Raw genomic sequence first — 16,637 nt, forward strand, 5'->3', positions numbered from 1 at the left:
ATCTCAAGCTGAACTGATCGCAAAGAGCACATGCCAAAAGATTGAAGGATACATTGAATCTGATGAGATGAAAAATAGATTAAAATACAAAATGTCAAGGTGCTGCTTGTACTTTCCCCCCCCCACCCCTGCTTGGTCCCAGAGCACCTTGTGCATCGCTTCCTGTCATCGTGTTGACAGAACTGCCGCTACCCTCCTTTTATTGAATATATAAAGATACATGAATGAGAAGCCCAGCAATAACGACACTTTTTAAAGAAAATGAAGGAAGTGTAGGCTTTTAAATGACGTAAAACATGCTTATTGGTTGGCTTTGATACGACTACACCATGTGCAAATCTTTCTCCGGTGTTTCAGCAGTCACTCAAAAGAGCTGCCATTTAAAAAAAAATGCTCAAGTACATGAAGCTAGTTTAAAGTGGACCTATCATGGTACATTTGAAAGATATTGTAGGGCCATACCTATATAAAACATGTCTGTGAAGTTTTTTTTCAAAATACCAAACAGATCATGCATTTTAGCCATGCCTCATTTCACTCCATTTGCTCTTTTCCAGCCCTGTTTTTGCAAGGGCTGATTCTGTGACTACAGCGCCACTTACAGGCCTGGCATATGTACTACAGCGTCTCCAGCGCTTTTGAGCGGTCTCTCATTCCCCTGATAGGTGGAGAGTTGCCCATATAGGCGGAGCACCTCTTTTCTGACGTCAGAAAAATTCTAATAACAATCAGCTCCGTTGCAGCCCCGTTTTTAGAGATTTGGGTATGGAGGAAAAGAGAGAGGGTTGTGTTTTCTGACACTTGGTGAGTTCCCAGACACACAGGGGACACATATTAATGTATAAAAGACGTACAAAAGTGCATTTTGCATGATAGGTTCCCTTTAATATGTATATGATGGACTAATGCATAATTGATTCTAATTTATTTTACATTTTATTTTTATGTACTTCTTAAGTGTAAAAAAAATCTTTAAATCAAACTTCTTTGCTGTGAAAATGCCCATATTTATTTAAAGTTTTTAACAATCAAGTATATTCATTATGTTTTGGCAGACAGCAGGAACAAGGGGCACCAGCTCTCTGGACTTCTACATTGGATTGCAACGTACTGCGTTGGTAGCGATGCCTTCAGGTACAGATGGGAACATGAAATTGAGTCAGGAATGAGTTAAACTAAAAACTACATTACAAGTCTATCAGACACCAAAAACTGAGCCGGGATTTAAAAAAACACTAGGAAGTATTTAACAGCTGTGTTTTGTATTGGCACCCTTGCTGTGTCAATGTTGTAGCCTCAGCGAAATGACTGAAGAGATGAACAAACCATTATGGCAGTACTCAAGAAGTTTGCAGCAGGTTCAGCCTCTATTCGTGGGTGCACTCTTTATTTCTTCACCACCTAAATGTCAGATTAACAAAAGTCTCTTCAGTGTGAGGACAGACTGAAAAACATTTAGTCCCAGAACAGAGAAGAGTCTGAACTGCAAAGCAGCAGACAGTCAAGGTGCAGACAGAGAGCAACAGCAGGGGGGGTGCGACACTGCAATTGTGGGTCAGGCCTTTAAATAAAAGCTGAGTAATGGCTGTTTTTAAGACCGCTCCCCTCCTCCCGGTGCACACGGTCAATCCACCTTGTTTACTCCTGTCTCTCTGCTCGCCTACTTCTTCCACCGGCTCTGAAAGCTCCATTAGAAGATGATAATAGAACAAGATAAAAAGGTCTATTATTTCTCGGGAATCAAAAGACGAAAAAAAACGATGAACCCATTACTGGGGCAGCAGGTTGGATCTTTGCTTCACTTTGCTCACAAACGCATCAGTCTTTTGTCTCTACATCCTAATAAAAACGTGTTCCTCCTCGTCTTGGTTCCTTTCTCCCCTATCTGTAATCTGCACCCCATTTCCCAACTCTCCTACTGTCTTTTTTCTTTTGGAAAAGCATTTTATTCTCTAGTGCTGTGAACAGGAGAGCTGATTATGGAAACCTTTTTCTCTTTGGTGTATGGCTCCTGCCCTCTCTCGTTGACACGCAGCAGCTTTTTCACAAAGTGGTGCAAGTGACAGCATTTTCAACCGGGCCACTTAAGTTGGAGTTAAAAGCTTTAGCAACAACAGCCGCCATACAACGACATCATCCTGAGCTCGGCAAAGACTACAGAATGGACTCTCCACCAATCAATGTAAATGATCTAAGTTGCAACTCAAGGGACCACGAGCCCATAGCTTGATGACCGCTCCCCGGCTGTCATCCACCCTTCACTGTCACTCAGCTGCTGACCTTGTCACAGTCCTTTGGATAATGATTTATTCATGTGTCCCTCCAACATGGCATTCCTCCATCTACACTTTTCCTGTGTTGATTGTGTTTGGTTCATGTATATTGCGTGGTAATGATAAAAGGGGTCAGGGTTGTCCCTTTTCATAGCTCAACTGGGGGGGTGAACGGTGTAGGAGGGCAGAGAAACAGACGGAGGAAGGGGGCAGACAGAGAGATGGAGATAAGTGAAGAGAGGGAGACGCAGTGCTAGAAGCAGGGAGGATAAAGATGTGGGAGGTAACATTTACATTATGTCAAGATGAGTGGTATAAGTGGGAGGGAAGCATCAAGTGATGCTGGAGGAGAAGAAATATATGGGAAAGGAAGTCCTTGAAGTGGAAAGGTCACAAGCTACTCTACAGTGACTCCGCTCTGAGGTGAAATGTATTGCAAGCAGCTGTTTTCACAGTGAGCAGTAATGCTACCTGAAAGTGTGAAATCCAAATAATGGTGGTGTTCACAAAATGTTTTACGGACATGCGTCTGAAATGTATGCTACTGATTTGAATATAGCTCAAGAAGCTCAATTGACAAGGAAATGTCTCACCTGACTGTGGTGATTTATCAGGCTTAAAATAAACAGTTTGGTCTGACCATTGAGCCATATAAACCTTTTAATGACCCCATGGGGGGTTAATTAATGGATTTAAATGCAATTGAAATAAATCTGTGTGCACAACATAAGCATTAACTCTCCCCCTCAGAACCTACAGACGATGATTTGTTGGATTGGAAAGCCAGCGGTGCGGGGCGAATTCAATCACATCCAAGGAGTCAAAAGCCAGCGTGTAAAGCCACCATGCAGCAGCAGCAGTATTTTATTCACTGCATCCATGACAAGTGGAAAGAAGGGGAGAAACAGTAAGAAACCAGAGGGTCTCTGCCAAATGTATAGTTCCCCAATGGCAGTACATTTGACATGCAGATAATATCATTGATGAGCTTCCCCTCACTGCTCAGCTGTAAATCAATGTTTCTGATACCACAGCCAAGAAAACTGAGGGAAAACACACCATGTTACCTGTTTTTTTGCTTATCTGCTCTGTTGAGCTCACCCAAATAAAATAAAAATGTCCTCTACCTGCAGTGCTTTTTTTTCAATCCATGTTGTTGTGGTGTGAGGGGCTGATTGTTGGTCGTAGACATGTCTGCCTTCTCTCCAATCTAATGGAACTAGATGGCACTCAGTTCATGGTGCTCAAACAAACAAAAAAATACATTTGGAAAAATCTCAAGAGCAAAGTCTCTTTCCAGAAATCATGAGTGAGACTCAAGATGAGAGGCGATGCCATGATGGAGAGAAAATAGTTCCTACATTAAAGTGCTGACAACACTTGCAACATCACAACACCTTAGATTGATAATAGCACTATACGAAAGAAGAACATGTACGTTTTTGTTTTTAGGGTGAACTGTCTCTTTATAAGAGTTAAATGAACTGTTCTCCTAAAACACACTCCAGCAGAGAGTAGACTAGGGTACAAACAGAGGCCAGACATAGCCAGAAGGCTTTCTAAGCACTATCCTCGGCTGGGGTCAGAATCACCATTATCTCTTAACATTAACTTTAATACATGGCGTGATTTGTTTTTATTCTGATAAAATGGCTGTTTTGTTCCCATTAAACCTTGTTTTAACTAATGTGCCATTTGTATTGATTCAAACTGGCTTTCATTGTCATTTAATTATTCGTCAAGCACTTGGAAACAACGTTAAGGCTTTAAAACAAGCTAATAAAGAATCAGCAGAAAGAAACACATTAAAGAAAGGGATGGGATGGAAGAAGAGGAGGTGGGTGTACAGTCCAGGGTGAAGGGCAAAGGCATGACAGCAAAAAGCATCGAGGGTCACACCTCATCAGCGAGAGAAAGATTTATAGGGACACAGAGAAATGGCGTGATTCACAGGGTGTGTGCCATGTGGAAGGATACACAGAGCACTCCTATAGAGTCTAAAATACGTCATCACATATGTGGACAGTCAAAGAAAATCACCTGTCCTCTCATGCAAATGCACATGGACACTAAAGGCACGGTATACATCCCTCTCACAGATAAAGATGCACACAGTCAGGCATACAGAAATAAGGGGAAATCACAGCCTCCAACTCACAGGCCTCACATGGCAATGTAAGTTTATAATTGCAGGGCTGAAAGTTAATATATGGATCAATGTGACAGACCCATTATTCAAGTGCTGGTTGATCCCTGCAGCTGTGACTGAACACATGTGCACACACTTATTTCAGGAGGACATGTTTTCTCTTATTAGCACAAAGCTATATTAGCTGATATTTCTGGTATAGACGGAGTGAATGAAAACACTGAGTGTGCTATAAAGGAGAATCCACTCTCAGCTCTTCATTGTTCAGTTTGTCGCTCTCATTAGCGCAGTGAAGATTCACCGATTCGCATTGGTGTACCGGCATAAACGTTCAAAATGTGAGTGCACCGGTTGAAAGAGTGCACATCGGCTACAGTTTGGGTTGAACTCGCGATGCATCGATTGGGTAGCGTCTTTGCATTGGTAAAAAAACGATTTCATATCATATCCTCTCATCCTGTCAGCACTCAGCAGAGACGATCTTTGATCTTTGTTTCGCACTACGGAGAGCGAGAGTCTCAGTTATCAACAAACATGGAAGTCGAGGAGAAAACGAAACACAGCGCACCGAAAAATAGCTACAAATCAAACGTTTGGCAAAACAAGAAAGACGGACAACTTGAAAAATCGCTCTCAAATTGTAAACGATGCCGTGCTGCTTTAAAGTACACAAGTAAGCTAGTACGACGTGGGGTCTGCGTCTGAAAGTAAAAACCTGAAAGTTAGACATATGAGTTAAATCACTCAGTGAGGTGTTCTGTCAGAGAGAGTGGTGTTTAGTTTACAGCACACTGACTGCCAATAGTAGTTTAAATGTCTTCCTTACTGTAAGCAGTTATGAAATTGTGAAAAGTTATTTGTATTCTTTATTGTTCATATAGAAACCACTGCTTTCTGCTCACTGGTGAGTTAGCCCATGAATGAGTGTTAAGCACATCAGGCTAGCAGCTGTATGGGCATTGCGGTGATCGAGCGTTCGCAGCATTGGCTCCTAAATTATGGAATGCTCTGGCTGCTCATCTACGGTCTGCGGAGTCTTTTGACTCTTTTAAAATTATTTTAAAGACATTCCTGTTTGGCCAGGCGTTTGGTGGTGTGCTTGATCTTATTCCATTTAATACTATGTTTTTATTTTTGTTTGTTTTAAATTTCATTTGTAAGTTTTGTTTTATTGTGTTTTTATTGTGTCTTAAATTATGCTCTGGTGCTTTTATGCCTTCTTAACCCACATGGGGTTCATTGATCATTGTAAGCCTCCTATATGGATGTCTCATTGTTTTGTCAAGCACTTTGTGACTTTGTCTGTGAAAAGCGCTTTATAAATAAACGTTACTTACTTACATACATTGCACTATGGTAGTTGTTATTTGCACATTGTTAATCCTGGGCAATGCATCCTTAAATGGTTTAACTGTGAGGTGTTATGACATTGAACTGTACTCTGGAGACAGAGAACAATACTACACTTGTGAAAAGTCCTGTTTGTGAAAGGTCCAAGTGTTTGTTTTTTAAAAAGGTAAAAAAGAAACTGCATGATGGGATGTGCAGTACTAGTAGAGAGAACCAAATATGTAAAGCACTTTTTTGTTGATTTATGATTTGCTGCATATAAGGAATAAAACAAAATCCTCTGTCGTGCCATATTGAATTGTATCATTATTTTGCATCGTGTTGAATCGCATCGTATCGCCCCGAATGGCATAATGTTGAATCATATCATATTGAACTGTATCGCAACAGGGATGAATCGTATCATATCGCATGGCATCGCCTGGTGCTTCAAATGTATCATTAATGTATCGTAGGCAACGTATCGAGATGCACATCGCATCGGCCTCGGTGATGGAGATACACATCCCTAGTGTGTGTTGATACACCTGCAGATGTATGCTGCAGAGACCAGGCTGGGGAACAATACTTTAATGTGATGCCATGCTGCTTTATAGGCTAAGTATACACTATATAACATATGGTCTTTTCTGAAACTGCCTACATATTTGCTTAGTTAAAAGCAGGAAGCACTATATTGTTTAATTAATCCGGAGCCCAGTTGGGGTCTGGCGTTTTACCAATCAGCGTTAACCCAGCCTGGAAGTGTTTAATGCACCATCTGATTGAAATACAAACTGCTGTCATTGCTAAAGTTGCAAGTACTGACAAAAGCCATGCTTTGTCTTTGTTTGGCTGGACACCGCAATAAAAAAATTCAAGATTAAAAATCTCATTCTGTATTAGTATTCAAGATAAAATGCTGCTGTTCCACTATTGAGCAGCTTTGTTCAGCTCCACTGTGAGAATTTGGGCAGAACCTCAAGATCTGCTGTAAACACAGACTTGAAGATCCCATTGAGAAACACTGCTGCCACACACTCTGCCTTTTCATTTAGGGCCATCAAGCCTTGGAACATGCTTCCAGCCGAGAATAAAACGTGCACAGACTTTCACACTTTGTCCCAAGGTGCAAAACAAACTGTTCAACATTAACTTGACAGTAATCTGAGTTTTTGGGTGAAACTAATAGGATTATAGTTGTACTTGTGTCTTTTTTATAAAAAATAATGATCAAGTATTGACCGATTGTTATGTTTGTATCTGGCCGGAGACTGCTAGCTAATAGCTAACTGTATCTGGCATTAAATCATCTATTCTCTTTTTTTGACTGATGTATTCTTATGCATGATCCTTGTGTTTCTGCCCCCCATGGGGAGGAACAATGACTTACTTAGAAACATATTTTTACCAGATAATTTCAACAGATTTTCTCCAGACTCCAGAAATTGCATCTCACAGAGGAGTAATTGCTCCTCTGTCAACATGTGGTCTCCCTGACCGCAGCAACACATAACCTGAAAGTCATTCCAAAGTGACCCCTACCTCGATCCTGCCGGTGTCGGGCTGGAAGCCTCTGGACGGGTCCTCGGTGGTCACTCTGCACTGGATGGCGCAGCCGTTCACTCTGATCTTGTCTTGTTTGAGGGACAGCTCAGGCAGGCTGCGGCCCTCACACACATGCAGCTGGGCGTGCACCAGGTCCACACTGTGGGACAGAGAACATGAAAGATAAATACATTTAAACCCTGAAAATGGTGTGTGTAAAAACCATAGACAAAACCCAAGAATAGCTATTCATGGCTCTGCAGTGGAGGTGAGGATATTTTCCAACACTTTTCATTTAAGCAATTTAATCTCTGGTGCGTGACAAGTAAACCAATCCCTCATGGATACATCCTAATAGCTAAAACAAAGTAGATTAAAATAAAACAAACTATTACAAGTTATAATTTGATGTTGATGCAACAGTGGCCCCTGGGGAAGCGAGAAGGAAACACAATTTGTAACATGAAAACAACTAAACACAACAAACTTTTGTGTGATTGTAGATTGGAAGGAATGCAACAAAGAATGTTTAAAGAGTAAAAGCCTGGCATCAGTTGAATTGCAAGTCTGTACAAGGCATTGCATTCAAATGAAATCCAGTCTCAAGCAGGTTTATAAATATTCTAAAACTGTCACATTAAGTGAGTACAATGCAAATATGACGAGGCAAATACATCAACACTGTGTAACATGTAAACCTCTGCTTGTGTGCAATTGATAATCTCATTTCAAAATAAAAAGTATAGAGCTCCCCTTGTGTCACATGGTATATATATATATATATATATATATTCTATATTGACATACTTCTTTATAACTGTTAAGTTTGAAAAAATGGTGCATGCCCTCGAATTTCTCATTACAAAGGTCGAAGTAGCAATACTACCCTTTTTAAAAACTTCAACATCTGTCAAGTTTTAGTAGGCCTAAGCAAATAAAAGTGCAAATGTTACAAGAGCAAGTATTCCATTGTCCCACACACAGACGCGTAGGAGTACATTATATTTATTCAGCAATTACCCAATATTAGCAATAATTTAAAAGTGAGAAGGTCATAGATAAGTTATGTTTTTATTTCCAGGAGAAGTAACCCGGGCTCATTGGTATGCATTTATTTAAATGTGAAGCTCAAATGAGACTGGCTGGGTTAAGCTTCCTGACCTCGTACAGTCTAATGCACAGCCAAGATGTATGAAAGTGTTCTGTCTTTATTGTTTTTTTGGAGAGACTTTAAATGCAGCAGTGCCCAGACACAGAGGGAGGGGACACTAAATGTTGTAAATGGCTGTGTTCCTGCGCCCAATGCTCTGCCAAACACAAACTGCCTTTAAGGGTGAGGAGAGACAGAAGGCTCCCAAACAAGCGGCCATTCAGGACACCGTCTTGGCTGGCGTCTCCTTAATGTCTCAATTAGCTGATATCCACATTCTGGCCAAACAGAAGGACAATTATGCATCAGCCTGGTGTGAAATGTGTTGGTAGAATAAGCAGATCCCTCCCGTGATAACTTGGACCGCCGCTCGCGTCATGTTTTTGTTACACGCCATGAATATGTTGGAATCTTTTTAAATTAGACAGCGATGTGATCGATGATCAACAATCACAATGAAGGGAGTCACGTTATCAGCGATGCCCCTGACAGTGGTTATGGAAACGATTCTGCAGAACTTTATACTTTAATCAGCGCACCAGTTTGTTTCCAGATTTAGATTATTTGCTTGTCTTTGTGGGGTCCAAACGGCTCTCTACGGGGAATGGGCTTTCCAGTGAACTGTCGCCAAGAGTTAAATGTTTGAAGATAAAGTCAACTGTTGGGTTTGAATGCAGTGTTTTCTCAAATATATTCTTGAAATGTATTATCAGTCTGGCCCCAGAGTTTCTTTCAAGAAAACAAAACTGTAAAATAGCATATTGTAGATACAAATGTTTTCAATCAAGTGTTGTCAACTTTGAAAGATATTACCATCTGAAATCCAATTAATTTATGATAAAATATCCTGAACATGGAAGAATGCTGGCAAAAGCTCACAATAAATTGACCTAGTATTGAAAAATGTACTGTGAATTTGTAAACATTTGAATTGTAATATGGAAATTTGAGTTTTTAAACTACTAATTGAATCAGTTTCATCTCTGTATTGAAAATATATTAAATTGCTTCCTCCCTGTCACATAAACTAAACTCTAAGTCCATCACACATTTATTTAGAAGAATTCTTTTTTTCTTTGATCATTTATTATTCAGGCTGAGAAAGACAAGGACACAGAATACTAAAAAATATTTTGCTTATTACATTTGTTTTGCCAGCCTTTAAAACAAAAGTATCCAAACTGTCCAAAGTGTGTTCAACTGGCTCCCTTCAGAACAATAAAGAACGCCCTTAGTATTTACCAAACAACAAGACCAACCTAATGATTCCTCCAGAGTCCAAACACTTGGCCTGGACTTTATCTTTTTATAGAATTAAATAATAAATCAAGTTTGACCCATTTTTCTTTCCTTGCATAATTCTTCTGCTTTGAAAACACAAGGCAGCGCTGATTGAATGACGACCCTGGAGGGTTTATAGAATTCATTGTATTCTAATTTGACTCAGACAAATTAAAGAGCCTGCAGCAACATCTGTCCCTCAGTGCAGCCAGTTACAGAATAGAGTCCCTCGGATCATTAGCAAGTTCCACAATAAGGAGGCGCTACACAGGAAGAGGATGAGGGGACGCCTTCAGCCAAGTTGGAAAACGCACTACAGAACATTGTGCGCACTGTGAGTACAAATTAGATGACAATAGGAGCTGTGTGACAGTTGGCTGTGTTAGAGACAAGGAGGATTAACCTGAACCATACGAGGAAGAATCGGGGGGACACATCCTAAAACATGACCACGCCTGAGACTTTGAACTTAGTACAATGAAGAAATCAGTATGTTCAAATCATAATAACCATCATAGCTGCCACCCAAAGATTGAATGTGACACATTCCCTTAGTATCAATTTAAAAAGGAATAACCATTACTTGTTCATCTGCCGTAAAGACCAAGAAATATTCACCGCTTGACTACAGAGTGGTCTTTGATGACAGATATATGTCATATATATATATAGAATCATGGATGTATACTTTATGTAGAAAACATAGGATCTAAGGCTATAGAAAAATAAGGCTTCTTTACTTTATGGTATTTTTGTTATTATATCACCAGATATATTGCTTATTATATTTACCTTACACAGATGTACAATACCACTAGACAGATGTACAATATGACTAAAACATTTTTCCAAATTTTTGATTGTTAGGGTACTTTTTGATGTATTTTATTATCAATACATGTGCACTGAAGACAAAAAGAGAATTATAAGTATTTAGGATAAAAAGGGCTATGAGAAAGGAACAAAAAGAGGAACATAACAGTGAAATATTGAAGTGACACAGCGAGAGAGCTTATCAAAGTTAATCTTAACTAAATGTGTTACAATTCTATTATACTAATACTAAGTTTACTAATATAATATAATTTGTTGTCCCCCACATCCTCCAACTCTTCATATTATGTACAAGTACCCATCGGCCCCTGTGCACATAGCACACTACAGTTGGCACTTTAATGATATCCCGCCCTCAGCCCGAGCACCCCAACAAGTCCTCCTGAGCTGCAGCGCGACATGGCCCCCGGTTGGCTCTGTGTCAATTAGTTGGTGGAAATGTGATTAAACAGACATTTATTTAGGAATATGCAGCATTTTAGCAAGACGAAAACTCAAATAATAAGGCCTTAAAACTAGATTTAGAACGCCTCGAAAAAACAATTACGCAGTAACGCAGGACCTGCCTTAAAGCCTTTATCATTTCAGGTGATTTTGAGGTTTAGTAGTGCATATTTTCCAAAATAAGCAAATAACCAAATTACAACAAGCGTATTGGAACCAAGTGGAAAATCGGACTCCTTTTCTGGCATGCTAAGAGCCCGATAAAGTCATGGGAATAACCACTGCGGGGATTCATTGTTTTTTTTGTCAGCAAATATATTAACAAATAATAGTGTCATTAACCCATTACCGTATTTTCGGGGATAGGGGATGTTCTAACCCTGTTACTGTACATGCTACACACCCAAAACAATGTTATTTAGGATACACTTTTTGGGAATGCTTCGATCAATCCTTTTTTTGAGGGATGTTAAAACACATTTACACTTTCTATATATCTATGCACATCAATCCAAGTCTTTATTTTGCATTTTCCTAAAAAACAAATCCAAAACAAGATCCAACATTTCGTCTTTTCTATGCCTTCTTTGTTTTGGCTCTGAGCTAAAGTGTCAAAAGTGTGAACTTTACTTTCTTTCTGTTAATGGTAAAGCATGAATACATATTGTAAGATGTCAGGCCTCATGTTGCATGTCTACTTTCCTGCAGACATCTCTGGCTGTCTTCTGAATAGCTGCCAATTTCATTGATGTCTGACAATTTAAAAAGAAAACACCCCCACAAGCGTCATAGAACATAGGTCTACTAACCGAATCTGTTCTTTCAAAGTCTCGCAGTGCCCTTACCTCGCAGCAAAGTACATTTTGTATTTGGTACTCCTGTCTATTTTTACAACCTTGCTTAAGGCTTCAGACATTCTCTCTCTGATGATATCACAACCCACTAAGAGATGCATGCATTAGACAGCAGAGCCACATGGAGGCTAATGATTCACAACTCAACTCTGGCTAAATTCCTGCATATTAGCCACATTTGATAGCAGCACCTTGTAAATCTTTTGTGGAAAAAGCAGTGTAAATCCTTCGAATGCTATATATATATATAGATATATATATATATACACACACATACATACATACATACATACATACATACAATATATTTCCCACAGGCAGCTGAAATTATATCTCCAGTGCATAAATTATATGCACACACGCAGAGCCGGACCGACCCATTAAGCGACATAAGCGGCCGCTTAGGGCCCCGCAGCCACTAGGGGCCCCTTAGCAACAACAACAAAAATTGAAAAAAAAGATTATAATAATCTCAGTACACCGTCACTGTGATAAGTATGTTTAATTAATTTTGTTAATATGCCTAGATTGCCTACTCTCAAAGTCATGTATTATATTATTGAGTCAATAATACATTCACCGTGCTTTACCTGAACCTCATCATGACACTAGAGAGGACAGCAGAATTGTAATTTCTCGTGTTCAATGAATGCAACAGAGGCAAGACACCAGACCAACCAGAGAGTTGAATGGAAATAAACAACTGTCTTATTGGCTGACAGGTACCTATCCTGTGAGCCGTGACAATGTTTAAAATAAATATATATATATACATACATACACATATGTATATATACATACATACATACGTCGATACACATACATACATACGTATATACACATACATACATACGTATATACACACGTATATATACATACATACGTATATATACATACATACACACATATATATATATGTATACATACATACATACATAGATACATACACATACATACATACATACATACATACATACATGTATACATATATGTATACATACATACATACATANTTCCGTTACGAAACAAACTTACAAAGCATAAAATGGAAACATTTAAGATTAATTTCGACCTCCGGGGGGGGTCTTACTATAGTATGGAGGAGTGGATTGAGCAGTGCCTATCTCCAGAAAAAAAAAGCACCTAAACTACGACATGCAGAGCTACGTGAAGAGCAGGTAGACCAACTGGAAAAGTAGCACCATTCAAAAACTTTCTGATGCGGGTCTTGAAACAAAGCAGAGAAATTATGACCGTTAGTGGCCACAGGTGCGAAAGCTCTCTCCAGAGCTACTGGAAGCCCAATCTCGGGGACCGGAGAAAGTGGAGGAATATTCTCGCCACGCCAAGCAACAGCTTCGAACAACCTCAACCTATACAAGTGACCACGTAAGCCATGCTACTGATGCTGGACAGTTTTTCAGTGGATCCACAATAAACAGCAACATACACATTAATGTAAATAAACAGCCAAATAATGGATCATCGCTCTCTGTCTAATATGTTCGCTTGCTGTTAGTGTTGTTGCGTAGCAACCACCTTGCACTATGTTTTGTGAGGAAGGCAACGGAGGGACTATTTTATTTTGAACATCATTATTTACTAATAAAAACTATTTAAATTAGAGTGTGTATTTTTCTTTCATATTGCCACACTTGGTAACCGTTTTATAAATACCTTACTTTTGTGGTCCAAATTATAGTGATGAATATTTATGGCTTATTTATTTCTCTTTGATATTTTTGACAGTGTGACATGCAATATCATTTTGCTATTGTTTTTATTCTTTGACTGGGATTAAAGGAATGTAAAAAACGCATCATGAAAGAATTACATTTGTCTTGTGGCACCCTTGGCTGCTTCTTTAGGTATCCAATGGGTTGCCTATCCTTTTAAAAAAATATTTAATATAATATAGTATAATCAGTCTATCATAGTTGATTCAGTAGTATAACTCTGCTAGCCTAGCTTGTCCAAACTGCAAAAATAACCATCATGAATAGGTCCTTGCGATAGTTATAATTGATAATGTATGCTTCCTCATGATGAAAAGGGCACGTATGCATTTCAAAGCAAGACTTGATCATCATCATCGTAGAATTACTGCGGGTCATCTCTAGAGTCAAGAGAGCAATGAAGGTTTCATTCAAATGTAATTTTATTAAAATGAATATATTGTCCGCCTCGAGTTGTGTGGGGATTTAGATCACTGGGGAGGAGGAAATCAGAGCAGGGGATGTAAGAAGTGCTGACCTATGACCTGAGGGGTGGAGCACCTGAACACACCAACTTACTCTTTCTTATTCCAATCTATTAAATATCTTTAGAAATATGAATATGCATACAAGAGAACCTGAGAAAGCACTCATGATATCTGCCGGTAACACACATGCATGCACACACATGCAAGGCTTCCCCTCACTTGAGTACATGGAAAATACATTAGGAAATGCTTAGCAGAACGTCGCACACACACAGACCGTCTCAATCTGTCACATGTGCGCGCACACACACGCAGAGCATGAAGGCTGAGTACTAATTGCATATCATTTTCAGTCGTTTCACTCAGAGCTCGTTAGCGAGGGAGAAGAGGGTGGCTGGGTGCCCAGAACTAAAAGGGGAAGAGGGAGGAAAAGAAATGGGGAGGAGTAAAGTGAGGAAAGCAGCTTATTGTGGCCATAAGAGATTGAAAAAAAAGTCTAGGAAATATGACAAACAGTCACAGAGGTAGAGTAAATATTATACTCCACTCTTGAGATCCACTGGGTTGAAATAGATTGAGAGATACATTTAAAAAAAGAGACAAGATGACGGCTATACATTCCCAACTCCACGCGGGAGAGCGAGAAAATGGAGAGGGGAAGCAGAGGCAGCGGGAGTGTGGAGGAGTATAAAGAATAGAGGAAAAAAAGGATGCCAGAACTGAAAGTGGGAGTGTGGCAGGATTGGATTTGGCCTCCCTCAGAAGGACAAAAGGAATGAAGGCAAAGAGGCAATGGGAGGGAGGAAAGGTGAAAGGAAGAGAGGGGGAGTTGGGAGGGAAGGAAGGAAGGACATAGGAAGTGAGGCTAGAGGGATATGGAATGGAAAGCTATGGGAGTGGGATCAATCTTCATATACAACTCTCAGCGAGAGTGAAAAAGCCTATTTCCTAAAATGTCAAACTAGTTTATTTTATGGCAGATGAAGAAATGAAAAAAGGTGGGTGAGGGGAAGAAAGGAAGAGAAAAGGTGAAGAAAGGAAGGAGGGAGGGAGGGAAAGGGAGGTGAGTGTAAGCCAGAAGAAAGTGAGGCTGCAGGAAAAGATCTAAAGTGCACAAAGAACTTTTAAATTAAAAGTTTTGTCAATAATTTCTTTACCCTCTCTTTTGCTTTTTAATTTCACTCTCATCCACCGATATCTCTCTCCTCCTTTCATCTCCCATTGTCTCTCCTCCTCCCACACGTGGCCTCGAAATGCAAAACATTTACTCCTTTTGAAGTCAACACTTGCTTTTATAACTACATAGTGTTAGTCCACACTGTTTCAGAGTGTGTGTATGTGTGTTTCCTCTGCTTTTGTGTTTGCTTACACACAAAATGCGTCTCCGGTAAATATACTTTTCAAGATGGCTGCGGGGCAAGTGGTAAAAAGCAAAACAGAAATGTATTTCTCATTTCGGCAAAACTAATGCAGACTGTTGTGTAGCAGATGTGTACGGACACAAACAAACACACACTCAAACTGTTGTGTATATATAAGTAACTGGAAATATGGGGCCTGCAGGGAAAGAAATGTAGAAAAACTAGAGGATAAAGTGTAAGGCGGAGGGGAATAGGTGGGACAAATAAACAAACAGAAATGAAAGAATGAGACTGGAAAGAGAAGACGGCCCGCATAGAGAAATAACTCGAAAATAAGAGATGGAGTAAAGTGTGAAGAACAGATGGAAGACAATAAAGACAGGGAAATGGCACAACTGGGAATATGAAAGAAAAACAACGGAGATGAAGCAAGTGAGTGACGGAGAGGAGGAAAGCATCCGGCCTCCCATCTTGTTTGTATGAATTTCATTAGGCGCTTTTAGACAGCAAACAGAAGAAAACGCTCGGCGAGGGGGGAGGTGGGAAACGAACAGACAGACAGGAGGGGAGGAAATAGGAAATTTGAATCATTGTGGCAGGAGGATGGCATTTTGACATCAATTTAGCTGGCAGCCATGATGCTGCCTGTTCGATATGCAGATGCTAACAGAACACTGAGGGAGAAAGGGTGAGGAGAGGGGGGGGGTATTAATCACAGCTCATCAATGTGAGGGGAAGGGGGAGGAGAAAGGATGGGTCGACAGAAAAGAAAATAGGAATGCTCGAGATTTTTTAATAATAAATAATTGATTTTACAATTAAGGTAGGAAATGGGAAGAGTAAAACGTATGTTTAAAGATGACCAGATGAATCAACAGAAGAGGAACAGTTGGAGGGCATAAGTGGAGGAGGACAAGGAGGCAAGGGGGGGGGATGGAAAATATGGACGACACTCACACAAAAACAAGATACTATTTGATTAGATTCCCTCCCCGGCTCACTTTCTCCTGCATTTTCTCAGGCCCCACTATCAGACTGTTAATTAATTCCTGCTTTCGTTGATATGAAGCAGATGGAAGAGTGGGGAGAGGAATGCAAACTAACTGCGGCAGCCAGAAGGCGGCGAGGAACGAGATGAGAAAGGCCGAAAGGAGAGAGGCAGTGCATGAAGATGAGAGGGGGGGGAGACAGACAGAAGGGGGGGAGAGAGA

The 16,637-nt window shown here is 40.0% G+C and overlaps 1 protein-coding gene across 1 annotated transcript in view; it reads right to left on the minus strand.

Moving 5' to 3' along the window:
* The window catches only part of LOC104960528 (pyruvate carboxylase, mitochondrial), a 251,396-nt gene that overhangs the window by 153,774 nt on the left and 80,985 nt on the right, over positions 1 to 16,637 (minus strand). The window contains exon 11 of the mRNA XM_010788608.1: positions 7,297 to 7,459. Coding sequence (XP_010786910.1) covers positions 7,297 to 7,459 — 163 coding nt within the window. The remainder of the gene's footprint in view (positions 1 to 7,296; positions 7,460 to 16,637) is intronic.

Source organism: Notothenia coriiceps, unplaced genomic scaffold (assembly GCF_000735185.1).
Source record: "Notothenia coriiceps isolate Sejong01 unplaced genomic scaffold, NC01 NC01_scaffold00031885, whole genome shotgun sequence".
Taxonomy (NCBI): Eukaryota; Metazoa; Chordata; class Actinopteri; order Perciformes; family Nototheniidae; genus Notothenia; species Notothenia coriiceps.